This window comes from Narcine bancroftii, chromosome 2 (assembly GCF_036971445.1).
Source record: "Narcine bancroftii isolate sNarBan1 chromosome 2, sNarBan1.hap1, whole genome shotgun sequence".
Classification (NCBI taxonomy): domain Eukaryota; kingdom Metazoa; phylum Chordata; class Chondrichthyes; order Torpediniformes; family Narcinidae; genus Narcine; species Narcine bancroftii.
The window spans coordinates 254,029,492-254,042,343 of NC_091470.1; the positions used below are offsets into that span (position 1 = coordinate 254,029,492).

The 12,852-nt window shown below is 43.2% G+C and overlaps 1 protein-coding gene across 4 annotated transcripts in view; it reads right to left on the reverse strand.

Annotated features, from left to right (window-relative positions):
• Window positions 1-12,852, reverse strand: part of bmp6 (bone morphogenetic protein 6) — a 147,930-nt gene that overhangs the window by 81,465 nt on the left and 53,613 nt on the right. For 3 of the 4 annotated variants that reach the window (XM_069920857.1, XM_069920860.1, XM_069920859.1), the window contains exon 3: window positions 6,866-7,017. In XM_069920857.1, the coding sequence (XP_069776958.1) occupies window positions 6,866-7,017 (152 nt within the window). The remainder of the gene's footprint in view (window positions 1-6,865; window positions 7,018-12,852) is intronic. The other variant, XM_069920858.1, reaches the window with a different exon arrangement.

Here is a 12,852-nt window from a genome sequence, read left to right on the forward strand (position 1 = left end):
CTGAGGCGCCTGCAAGCTCACACCAAGACACAAGAGAAACTTGTCCGTGAACTACTCTTTGCAGACGATGCCACTTTAGTTGCCCATTCAGAGCCAGCTCTTCAGCGCTTGACGTCCTGCCTTGCGGAAACTGCCAAAATGTTTGGCCTGGAAGTCAGCCTGAAGAAAACTGAGGTCCTCCATCAGCCAGCTCCCCACCATGACTACCAGCCCCCCCACATCTCCATCGGGCACACAAAACTCAAAACGGTCAACCAGTTTACCTATCTCGGCTGCACCATTTCATCAGATGCAAGGATCGACAATGAGATAGACAACAGACTCGCCAAGGCAAATAGCGCCTTTGGAAGACTACACAAAAGAGTCTGGAAAAACAACCAATTGAAAAACCTCACAAAGATAAGCGTATACAGAGCCGTTGTCATACCCACACTCCTGTTCGGCTCCGAATCATGGGTCCTCTACCGGCACCACCTACGGCTCCTAGAACGCTTCCACCAGCGTTGTCTCCGCTCCATCCTCAACATCCATTGGAGCGCTTACACCCCTAACGTCGAAGTACTCGAGATGGCAGAGGTCGACAGCATCGAGTCCACGCTGCTGAAGATCCAGCTGCGCTGGATGGGTCACGTCTCCAGAATGGAGGACCATCGCCTTCCCAAGATCGTATTATATGGCGAGCTCTCCACTGGCCACCGTGACAGAGGTGCACCAAAGAAAAGGTACAAGGACTGCCTAAAGAAATCTCTTGGTGCCTGCCACATTGACCACCGCCAGTGGGCTGATAACGCCTCAAACCGTGCATCTTGGCGCCTCACAGTTTGGCGGGCAGCAACCTCCTTTGAAGAAGACCGCAGAGCCCACCTCACTGACAAAAGGCAAAGGAGGAAAAACCCAACACCCAACCCCAACCAACCAATTTTCCCTTGCAACCGCTGCAATCGTGTCTGCCTGTCCCGCATCGGACTTGTCAGCCACAAACGAGCCTGCAGCTGACGTGGACTTTTTACCCCCTCCATAAATCTTCGTCCGCGAAGCCAAGCCAAAGATATTTGGGTAATAAAACATTCAGCAATGTGAATTTACCTCATACCTTTAGTGTAAAATTAAGACTTTCCATGGCAGTTCAGGGACCTCTTGGCTAAAGAAAAGATCGAGGGGATAAGGGGCAACTTTCATGGAGGATTTGGCAGAGATGTCTGGAGAATTTCACAGTGGACAATCTAGTCTAGAGGAAAGAAAGAGGGGAGAGAGAGAGAGAGAAAAGAAAGAAATCAGTATGCTGGCGAGGGTCTGCAGAGTGACAGAGAGAAAATTGTTTTGGAATTGGAAGTACAGTACTTTAACAGGGGTGGGGCCAGACCACTGAAGGGTTCAAGATCAAGCTGAATGATTTAAACTGAGGCAGTGGCAAGGGAAAGGACAAATGGGAACTTGGCCTTCCTCCTACCAGTTCTGCCTGAGTTGATGAAAGGGTTCAAGGATGTAGAGTTAGTGCTCGGGTGGGGAAGAAGAAATGCAAACCTGCTCTTCTCCATCATGACTGGTATTTATCCTTCATCAACACTTGCTGTAATCAAGCCACAATCTCTGATGTTGGGGCACAATTTCCTCATTATTATGTAGGCTGCAACTCGATAAGGACCTTTTGCTTGTGATATGTTTTAGAACACAAGATTGTGGAAGTTGCTATATAAATGAAAACTTCCACTGAAAAGAGCAGTTTCAGCTTTTATATACAACACATACAACTTAAAGATATAAAACAAGGGAGATGATGAACATAGTATGAAGTTAATGAAATGAATATGAAATTTATACACCCTGTGTACAACAGGCTTTGATGTGCTTTGGAGAAAGGGAACATATTTATGTTTCACCTTTCATCTAAGACTGAACCACTTCTGTTTCATTCATCCAAGAGATGTGACCTTTGTAGGCTGAGCAGGCATTTAATTGCCTGTCCCTGACAGACTGAATGATTTAGCCCCTTTTACACTGCCAACCTTCCTAGGAAGTGGGAAAACTCAGGACCGTTTCCCACTGCACCATAACAATCTGGCATTTTAAGAGGGGGGTCCCACCTCCAGTAGTGACAATGCGAAAGCAGGTTGAGCTTTCACACCACCAGAAGGCGATTAGTGAGTTAACTTGGCCGGGCTCTGACACTTGCCCCCACCAAATGTTAGAGCCTGATTGAATTTAATGAGTCCTGCCAGGTTGGGATATTTCACACTGCATGATTACTGGGAATGGACCCAATAAATTAGGTGGCTAACCTACATGGAATCGGTGGTGTGAAAGAGGCTACAGAGAGCTTATTGTCATGTTCATAGTAGAATCAGCTAGAACTCTGGCTTGCTGTAGCTGCACAGACATGTAAAACACATTATCTTGCCCTTGCGAAGGTAGTAGTGAGCTGCCTTCTTGAACTGCTGCAGCCTTTAACCGCTTTAATAAAAAGTGAGAGAGTTTCTGCTACTGCTGGTTTAGGATTTTTATAGAATGAACACATCCCACAGGCATAAGTTATATGCCTGAACAGTCGCACCAGTCAGGCTGCTTTCAGAGAACAGTCAGTGGTCATACGGACTGCTCTAAGGCTGATGAGATCCCCTAAAATGGAGGCTCGCACAGTAAAAGATGAGATAGCATTTCTTCAGGACCATAGAGCATATTTACATCAATACAAGTTAAAATAGAAGTGAAACACATTGAAATATTAAAATATTCAGACGTATACAATAAAAGTCCATGGTATCCTAGCCACATATGTTCTTGGGGGAAAGAAACTCTTGCTCAATTTGGATGTAATGACCTGAGTGCTACTGCACCTCCTACAAGATGGCAGAAGGGAGAACAGTTTACATGAGGGGTGTGTGGGAATCCTTCACAGTCGATGAATAGGAAGAAAGGAAGGAGGGTGTGGGAGGTTCGAGGCAGAACTGGAACAGTTACAGTGCAGGGATGGTCCAGACAGACTCTCTGGATTGCCCAGAGGAACAGCAGGAGTCCAGTCATCCTGTAGGGATCACATTACAGTTGTTGAACAAAGGAAATGGAGGGAGATGTCAGTGAATAAATTAGAAGCAGATACGAACAATCAAGTTAGAATTGATAATAATTACACCAAAGTGAAGTGGAAAAATGCTCCAACAAGAAAGGAGAGATGTTTCGCATTTCAAATCGTTTCCTCGGTTTATATTTTTTTCCCCCAACAAGGAATGAAGCTCCATTTCATACAGCGAATGGACATGCTGCAGTCGAGGCAAAAGCTGGGGAACATGAACCGCCACTGCCCAAAATAGAGTGCATCATTCTAAATACATTAAAGTAAGACTGCATTTATATAGTGGAGGCACACAAGAGCGAGTACCATGGAGCATAAAGGAATAATCTGCTGGAGGAATTAGCAGGTCAAGCTGCATCAGCGGAAGAAAAAGAATGATCAATGCTTCCAGTCTCATCACTGAATTATGTTTTGCATTTATTATAGTGCCTTTTATGCAGTTTTCCAAGTTATCCCAAAGCATTTTATAGTCAAAGAAATACTTCACGGACACTGTTAAAATGAAGGAAATGCCAATTTGCACACAGCTAGCTCCCACAAAGAGCAATGTGATAATGACTAGATAATCTCTTTTGGAAATGTTGATCAAGGAATAAAATTAGCAAGGACAAAAGGACAATATCAAATCATCTTCAAAAGCGTGCTGTGGGTCCTTTTCCACCCAACCAGTAGAAGAGAAGTTGTCTAATCTCAGCTTGATGCCTTGCTTCAAATATAGGACCCCTGACAATGCTGCCGCCTCTCAGTATTGCACTGAAGCCTCAGCTTAAATTGTTGAGCTTTTTTTAAAGAACAGAATGAGAGTGACCCACGCCTGCCTCTGAATGCAGCTGGCAATCCTAGGAGCGTGTGTAGAGCAGGCACCATTTCCTCTGAGGTCTGCATGGCAGAGATCAGATGGCCTAACCAGTGCACATCGGAGAGAGGACAAGCAGCGTTTGTTTGGCCATGTTCTGGCGCCAAACAGACCCAACATGTTAGCAGGATCCAGCAAGTTTTCCAAAACCAAAGAGCTGCCAAGATGAATGCCCAGAGTGTATACTAGATTGGGGACCAGAACTTGAAATGGACCCATTCTGACTAAACTTGTAAATGGCAAGTATTGTTAATCAGCTTACCACGGCAGTTCCTAATCTTCGGGAGGGTGTGGAGAGAGGGAAATACATGGCAGGAGTCAACCACTTCAACAATGATTCATAATCTGAGCATCATTCCTCTGGTGGAGTGCGGGGCACAGTATTTACTCACACTAGTCACAAGGTGGGAAATACTGGGATATGCCAATAGTTTCCGCCACTTGAAAATCTTTCTGCCATACATCCCAGAGGAAAAGAAACTTTGGCTCCAGTTTTTTCAATCTGGCCAGACATTTGGCAGCTGCTGGTCGACATGTGGTAAACATACATCTTGTGCAATGGGAGACTAAACTTAGAAAAGAACTGCAACCTTAATTCCACAAAGAGAGTTTCCGGAAAGGTTGTCACCTAGGATTTCTCAAATGCTTTAGCCCAAAATGTCAGTTGTCCAAATGAAAGAAGTGTCAGAAGGAGCTGGTGCACCTCTCCCTGGTGAAAAGGTGGCAAGTTCCCTGAGTGGGATGCATGTTTCTTCAGAATATGGCTCACAGTCGACACATGCCTGCCATAAAGATCCAAAAGGATAGAAGTTTGACCTAGGGACAGTCAGTATGTATGGCAACATGTGCCAGCCACCTGGAAACACTAGATAAGCTTCTCTCCCTTCAGGATACATGGAAGCAAGCTACACTTCAAGTCCAGCCATCTGTTCCAATCCGCTAGGCATAACACCCAGAAACAAAGGAGTCGAGAGTTACTAAGCCAGTCCTATTGTTGTCCACTGCTTTCTGACAATATTTCCGCGAATTCCGAATACAATTCCGGAGAGTCTGATATCCAACCATCTCTGCCCGTGACACCAACCCCATGTTTAAAAAAATAATCAATATAACCATTTACGGAGTGGAAACAGGCCATGTTGGCCTTTCGAGTCCGCACCAGTTCACTGATTTACTCAAGCATCTTCCCATCATCTTCCATTTTAGTGGAAGCAAGACATTCTTGTCAGTCATAGAGCCTTCTAAGCACACTGAGAAGAGGCAGTAATAAGCAGTAAATACCAGGCAGGGTCCCATTGCCAGCATTGTTCCATGCCACATTAAGTGATCCAAACCAAGCAAACAGCACAGCAAAGCCTCCCAAACATTTAGATCAGGTAACTTGCAAGGAGCATGATTACAAAAGCAAATTAAAAATTGCAGCTGCTGGAAACTAGAAATATCATCAGAAGGATGCTGTATATACTCAGGGTCAGGAAGCATCTGTGGACAGTGAAAGAGGGTTAACATTTGAGGCTGATGACCATTCTGATGAGTGGTTATTGCCAACATCTGCATTTTTCACCTCTAAGAAAGCATGCTGGTTAATGAATCCATCACTTGACTTGCAACGCAGTTTTACATATGATAGCTTCGGCTTTTTCCATCTCCATACAGAGCGTGCCGAAGAAATCTGTTCTCACAGTGCAGTGTCTGTTTCTTGCATACAAGATCCTGTTGTATTGAACTGACTGGCTATGTGCTTTTGACAGATTTTTCAAAGCTTGAATATTTCCAACTTGGATGCAGGAAGTATTTCTTTCAATTAAATCCTTCAGTTCCTCCCCATGGATTGTAATTTCAACTCGTGCAAGTTTAATCAAAATTTTGGAGTTTCTTCCGAGAGTAAATCCAAGATGTGAAGGCATGGCTTAGATTGGCGCTGTACTGCTGACCCACAGTGGGAAAGGGTCAAAGATCGGAAAGGAATCAACCATTATCACTCAAAGCTAAATTGCTGGGTTATAGTCAACCATGACATGTGAAAACAAATACTCGATGACAGGAGCTATTTTTAGTAAGAGCAGAAAATGCTGGAAACACTCAAAAAGTTCAGGTAGTTTCTGTGGAAAGAGAAAAAGAGCTAATGACTCAGGTAGAGGGAGAATAGAACCGGTTTCTTTTTCCAAAGAAAAAGGCCACCGACCGACCTGAAATGTCAACCATTTATCTTTCCAACATTTATGTCTTACATTTTGTGCATTTTATCATACATCATGTTCCAGGAAGTAATTTCATCATCTTATTCATTGTTAAGCGATCACAATCCTCAATTAAGAGCTTCTGTTCAAACATCAAATTGCAGCAAATTCATTAACCAATACTCAAAGTGGGAATCCTTAGTCCAAGCACAGAAGTAAACAGTTGAATTTGATTTAAATTAATCCAAGGAATACAATTTTAAAACCTTTCATACTAAGTCAACTGTTGTTGGAAGGATAAGGCAGAAAAAGATCCCACACTACATAACCCCACACTTTGTTACATAACAGGAGGTTGTTTAGCTCTTGGAGTTGATTCCAGCTCCCAAAGCAATGCCATCCCCACTTATTTCAATGTAATCTATTCTCTCACATCCACATCACTGTCTCAGTGCATCCCATGCTACCAATTAGGGGCAATTTACAATGGCAATTAACCAATCAGCACTTCCTTAAAATGGAAATCAGAACACCCAGGGGAAATCCACAGCCACCCAACACCCTGCAAACTTCATTCGGGATCAAACCCAGGCTGCCAGAGTTGTGTAGCAACAGGATGACCCGCTGCACCCATAATCAATACAATTTCAGTGAATGCCACCCTCCAAATGTTATATTTACACTTTAATCAATAAGGCAGGTGAGGGACTGTCTTAGCACCTCACTTTGTACAATACAGTACTACTTGTGTTTACCCACCATTGAGAGTCTGCACCCGTAGTTGGAGTCCAAGGTTGTGCTGTGGGCTCATCACCCAGAAGTTGCTCGTAGCAGTGATGTCAAATACCAGCCAGCCTTCCTCCGAGGCCCAAACCGTTCGCGTATCCAGCAGGAACAGATCAGTATCTCTGCTGAAGAGGAGGGGGAGCATTGAATGGTTGAGTTTCAAAAACATTGGAAAATTTCTAAAAGTTATTAAAAAAAAGTATCTATGAAAAATATAGAAGGCTTATTATATAGTGACCCATCTGTTACCAAATCCAAGCAAGTTTAAACCATAACATCCATGGAGTACTATTTACATCTACATGGTCAACATTTCTTCATTTGAAATCTGGATTCGAAGCTTGGAAATAGTGTTACCACAACTGAAAGTTGATAATTTTTCCAGAACAAAACTCAATAGATTGGTTTGCAATGTCCTGGAAATTTGACTGGCACTTCCTGATGTAGCTCACCCTCTTGGACCTGTTGTAATCTCCTTTCCAGCCTCCAACCTCAAGGACCCCTACCACCCACGTCACGCCCTCTTCACTCTGCTACCATTGGGAAAAAGGTACAGGAGCCTGAAGAGGAGCACTCAGCGGCACAGGGACAGCTTCTTCCCCGCTGCCATCAGATTCCTCTGCCTTACTTTGACTTTTTCTTGCACGGTTTTTATTTATTTTGTAAGCTGGCTTACGTTCGCACTGTGTTGCTACTGCAAGACAACGAATTGCACGAGATGTTCACGACAATAAATTCGGATTCTGAGCTCTCACACCTGAATGGAGTTTGCAGGTCGTTGTGTGGCTGTGGATTTCCCCAGTCCCAGTTCCTTTCAGAACTTTGCAGAGAAACTTGGACCATTTTGTCATGGAAGTAAGCATGGTCTTCACAATGCAACACTGGTCTGTGTCTCTTGTCAGCAAACTCCCAACTTTTCTTGAAGATAGCAGGAGTAGGCTGTTTAGTCCCTCATGCCTGGTCCACGATTCATAAGACCATGGCTGATCTTCTACCTCAGCACCACTTCCTTGCACATCCTCTCAACATTCCCTCCTATCTTGGAGCATCTCTGCCACTTGACTGAACACTGCCCACATTCTGACCAACACCATATCCACCTTCCTGCTGCTCTCTCAACCCAAGATTTGATTGATCCAGACTTCCTGCACCAGCTAGAGCACAAGGCATGAATGATCATATGATGTTGTCACAAAGGCACAGTCTCCTATTCCACAGCCATTTGGATCGTGCCCATTTGGATTGTACAGGGTGATTCAGAGAACTTGAGTCGTGGCCATCCACATTGTCTTCATTCCCCTTCCATCATGGTGTCCAGATGTCCAATCACAGGCTCAGCAAATGGAACTCCAGCCCTTAGGGCTCCAAAGGGGATGGGAGGAAGGGGTGACCTGTGGTCAAGAGCTGCACTGTTTAAAAGCAAAACACAGCTTTGTGCCAATTCACAAAGAGGACCATTGGTGGTAATTTTTGAAGCTACTGCCACAACTCACTTGCTGTCATATATAAAAGACAGTGGAAGGAAACAGGATTCTAAAGAATGTGGCTGCAAGAAGGAATACATCTGGTCGCAGTTGTGTCAAGCTGCAGCTGTCACCCACAGCTGCTCTTGCTCTAGAAGCAAGCTTAAGAAGTCTGCACATTTGGGAGTCTCTAGTGCAAAGTGCTGTCAGACTCAATAGTGAATACTCCAAGTAGCTCTGCCCACATCAGGACTGGCCATTTTTGCTGTCTATCATATTAGCTCACCTTTTTTTCCTCTTTCCATTAGGACAGGCCGACCTGTGGGATACGTCTCGCAGCCCTGCCGCCTTCCAGAAGGGACTTGGCTTCAGTTGGAAGGGAATGAGCATTTGGAGGAGAGTGTTTGTAAAATGCCACAAGATTGCCCTAAAAGGTTTATTTTCCAGCAGTGATTAGGGTAGTATGGAAATCTTATGCCTTCCTGGGAGGCTGGGGAGTCGGGGGGTGGGGGGGAGTGAATCAAGGAAGTTCAAACTACAAACATTGGCAAAACTGTCAGCTTTTGTTCTCACTGTGAACCTGACAGCTGTCATACATTGTTGAGTTTAATTGCTACCAGATATTCCATGTTCTGCAGAATAGAGAGAAACCAAAAGAAATGATAAAATATCCACAAACTTGTTTCACTGTAAGTGTTATTGGAAACTTCCCATGGAGTGCAGATTATTACTGCTCAGCATGTCCCCAAAATTTTATTTTGTGGATTGCAATTCCCTCAAATATTTCAAATGATAATGAACCTTAAAATACAATTTGAATTAAAAAGTCCATCAGTGATACTTTCGTCTTTGTGTTCCGTACAAATTTAAATGTGTGGGACTCTGCAAAAATCAATATAATATCATTTAGAAATTGAGCTTCCCCCTTCCAGATTTCGTGGGTTTGAGGATTCCTTTCTGTGATTGGTCACTCAGCTTGAGTGATGTCACCACTACCACATGGTAGCTTTCAACAGGTTCTTGATCAGAACCACACAGAAACTGCCAAGTATCCTTCAAAGACAATGAGAATCGGTGCTATACAAATGCAAAATCCAGTGCGGATGTTGTCAGGGTGATGTTAATGGGGTTGATGTACAGATAACTTGCACACACAAGATAAGCACTGAAGAAATACAAACCACAGATATATTCAATGGTGGCTGGAGGCTTGGTACATACACTATTTAACCATGCCTCAGTAACTGGACCGGCAATGCTGGTGAAATTCAAGTAGAAATAGATGAACATTTGGTAAATGTATGGTGTAATTAAGTAGAAATAACCTTGAAGTGGAAGGAGATACAGCCTATTAAAGGACCCAGCCCACCTGAGTCGCTCTCACTTCTCCCTATTCCATTGGGCAGGTACAAGAGCTTGAGAACACATACCTCCAGTTTCTTTCCAGCTTTTTTCAGATTCTCAGATGGATCTTTTACTGGTTTAAAAAAAGGAAGCCCTTGCACTATCCTTGCTCATTACCCTACACTTTGTCTTTCTAACACTATAACCTTTACTCTTTACCACAATGACACCCTGAACTTTCGTTTTACTTTTACACTGCATGCTGTACTTCAGTGCAGGTTGACTTACCTGGAATGGCACACAAAGCAAAGTATTTCAATGTAATAAAACTATGTTGGGAACTCACTGGAGCTCCCTTTCTCTTACTGCAGCCTTTAATACTGCACCACCACTTGCCAGCTCCAGGCCACAGTTTCTGGTCCTTTAAACAGCTCAAGGTGGTCCACAGCCCCCTTATAGCGTGGCCAGCTGGGGATTGGGGGGGTCAGGGGGGAGGGGGAGGGGAAGAAACGTCCTCCCATGTGGCCAGCTGAGGAACCCCAAACATGCCTGAGATCACCGCTTGCACCGCCCACCCCACCCCAAAACCCAGACCCTATATTTTCTCTCACTTCCATGATGAGCTTTGGTGCCCTTGAACTGTAGCCACCATCAGGACAGGTCTTTGACTTCTGACCCATAGTCAGCACTGACGCAGCTGCTGCAGGCCCTGAATGCAGTTCCAGCTGGGGACCACACGTGGCCCACTCTTATGGACAAATCACAAGGTAAATGCTCCAGAGCCATTTTCCTTAAAAATTTTGGTCAATTTCATGAATATTTCCTAGATAAAGGAATGATCACAGCCTCTTTCCCCGAGCAGGGGAGGCCAAAACTAGAGGGCATCAGTTTAAGGCAAGAGGGGAAAGATTTAAAAGGGACCCGAGGGTTAAGCTGCAAGAAAGAGGAATTGGTTGAGGAAGGTTCAATAGAAAAATTTAAAAGAACTTTTGACAGGTTTGCAGAGACGAAAGATTTATAGGAATAAGGCCAAAGTGCCTGTTTCCGTGCTGTTTAATTCTATTACTCTTTGGCAGTCGGTGTTGTAGCTGCATGTGGCACAGGCCTACTGCAACAATACTGGGCTCACTCCAGTCTTGGAAGTTACTCTGTTTTAATACTCTGTTTTAATATTCCCTCATTGTAGCTGTGAACTATATTCAAACAAACAACTGAACGCAAGGAAGGAGGTCTTGCTGAAATCTAGAAGTAAGCAGTGTTTTAAAATCAAGAGATTTGAATAAGGAACTACTGTTTTGCATTGTATATACAGAGATAATCAAAGAAGAATCACTGGATAGAAATTAAAATAAAGTTCTCTGCAGCAGCTTATCATGCCATGAAATAATTAGTCCAGGTACTGGCCACTGTTATTATTTTTCTAAAGCTAGAAGCGCAGAAGGAGAACCACTAAAATAATGGCTCAGGTAAATCTAATGATTTTTGCAAATTGTCCTCCAGAATTTGTGTTCAATGGGATGGGGTCTAATTTTTTTTCCTCCCTAAAGAAGCATCTCATGCATTGTATTACAGTTTCAAACAGCCTCCCACAGATGCAAGCCATGGAACAAGTGCATTTGAAGAACAAACATGAAAGCTCTTCCTGGACTAGTTTTCTCAAGGCCTGCAAACCTGCTCCCAACCCTGTAATCAACCAGGTGTGTTGAAGGCAGCCTGTCTGATGCAGGTGATGCAACAAATAACTCTTTCATTTCACATCCAACACTTTAAAACCCCCTTCAGTTCCAGCGGCTAGATTCATTCAGGCAGATTAAGCATTTGGTTTGATCAGCTCAAGCATGACCTTTGTTCTGAAAGTTTAATAACTGTCCAGCATTTTTTTTTTAAAAATCCTTTGGTTTAATTATGTCTCCATCCACCAGATGAGGAAAACATAACTAACATCATCACGAGGAAGAGAAATGCCCAATTGCTTTTTTTTTTGCAACAGAATAGGTCATGTTTTCTGGCGTCGTGCTCCCCTTGGCGGTTTGTGACGTGGGAGTTATGTTCTTGCACCTCTGAAGGGTGAACCCGGGTTTACTTGCAATAGAACAAAGAACACATGATTTAATGCAAACACAATGCTGCCCATTGTGCAATCTACAAAATGCCCATTTGTTTCTCTCCAACTAAGCATGAAATTAGATTATTCATAACCTTTGAAAGCATCTCAAGAGTGGATGTGTTCTATCCATGCCTATTATAAACAAGTGCAAATACAACAACCCCAGCTATTAAATTGATAAGCAGTGAACTCAAAGGTACACTGATGTCTGTAGACTTTCATGTTTTACACCATGGTTTAGCTGGGTGGAAAACCTATGAAATGTTTGCAGGGATCAACAGGACTTGGGAGCTCAAGTCACAACATTTGGTTTCTAACAAAAGAGGGCTATTCTGAAATCACAGCGATCACAGACCATTTCAGTAACCTGAAATATACCAACTTAAAAATTATACTGCCGTTCACTTAAACTAGACAAATAGAGCATTCAATGAAACATACTACTTTCTGAAATAACATCAAGTATTCTTTATTAAAATATGATGCAGTAAAATAGAGTAGATTCAACTTTCATTGATTAAAGTGAAGCAAGGTAAAACTCCAATAATCTGGAGCCAGTGCTCCGGGATTTGACTCCATCATGATCCTGATGCATGAGTGGAATGCGCAGCTTGAGCTGTGGGTCTGTCAGGGTTGGGAGCACAGAAGAGATGGGGGTGGATTGACAAGAATGTGGCTAGATCCATGTCGCTGGATCTATAGGCTTGTCTGATGAACTAAAGCTTTCAAGTTGAAATGCACCCGACTTTATTTCCCACTTCCTTTAAACTCATTGGTCATCTGGTTCACTGGAAAATTTATTAGGTGTAACATGTAAAAAAAAAATCAATGGAGTTTCTTTGAGTATTAATAGCAATCCCCAGGAACTCTCCTAACCCACCACAAAGTCCAGAAGATGAATGAATGAATGAATTTTATTCTCACAGACATAAGTACAATGTACAGATGCAATTAAAGTCTTATTTGCTGTCCAAGTACATACAACAGATAAACTGTAATAAAAGATATAAATAAATACTAATCATGGTTGGCCAGTTGGGCAAAAC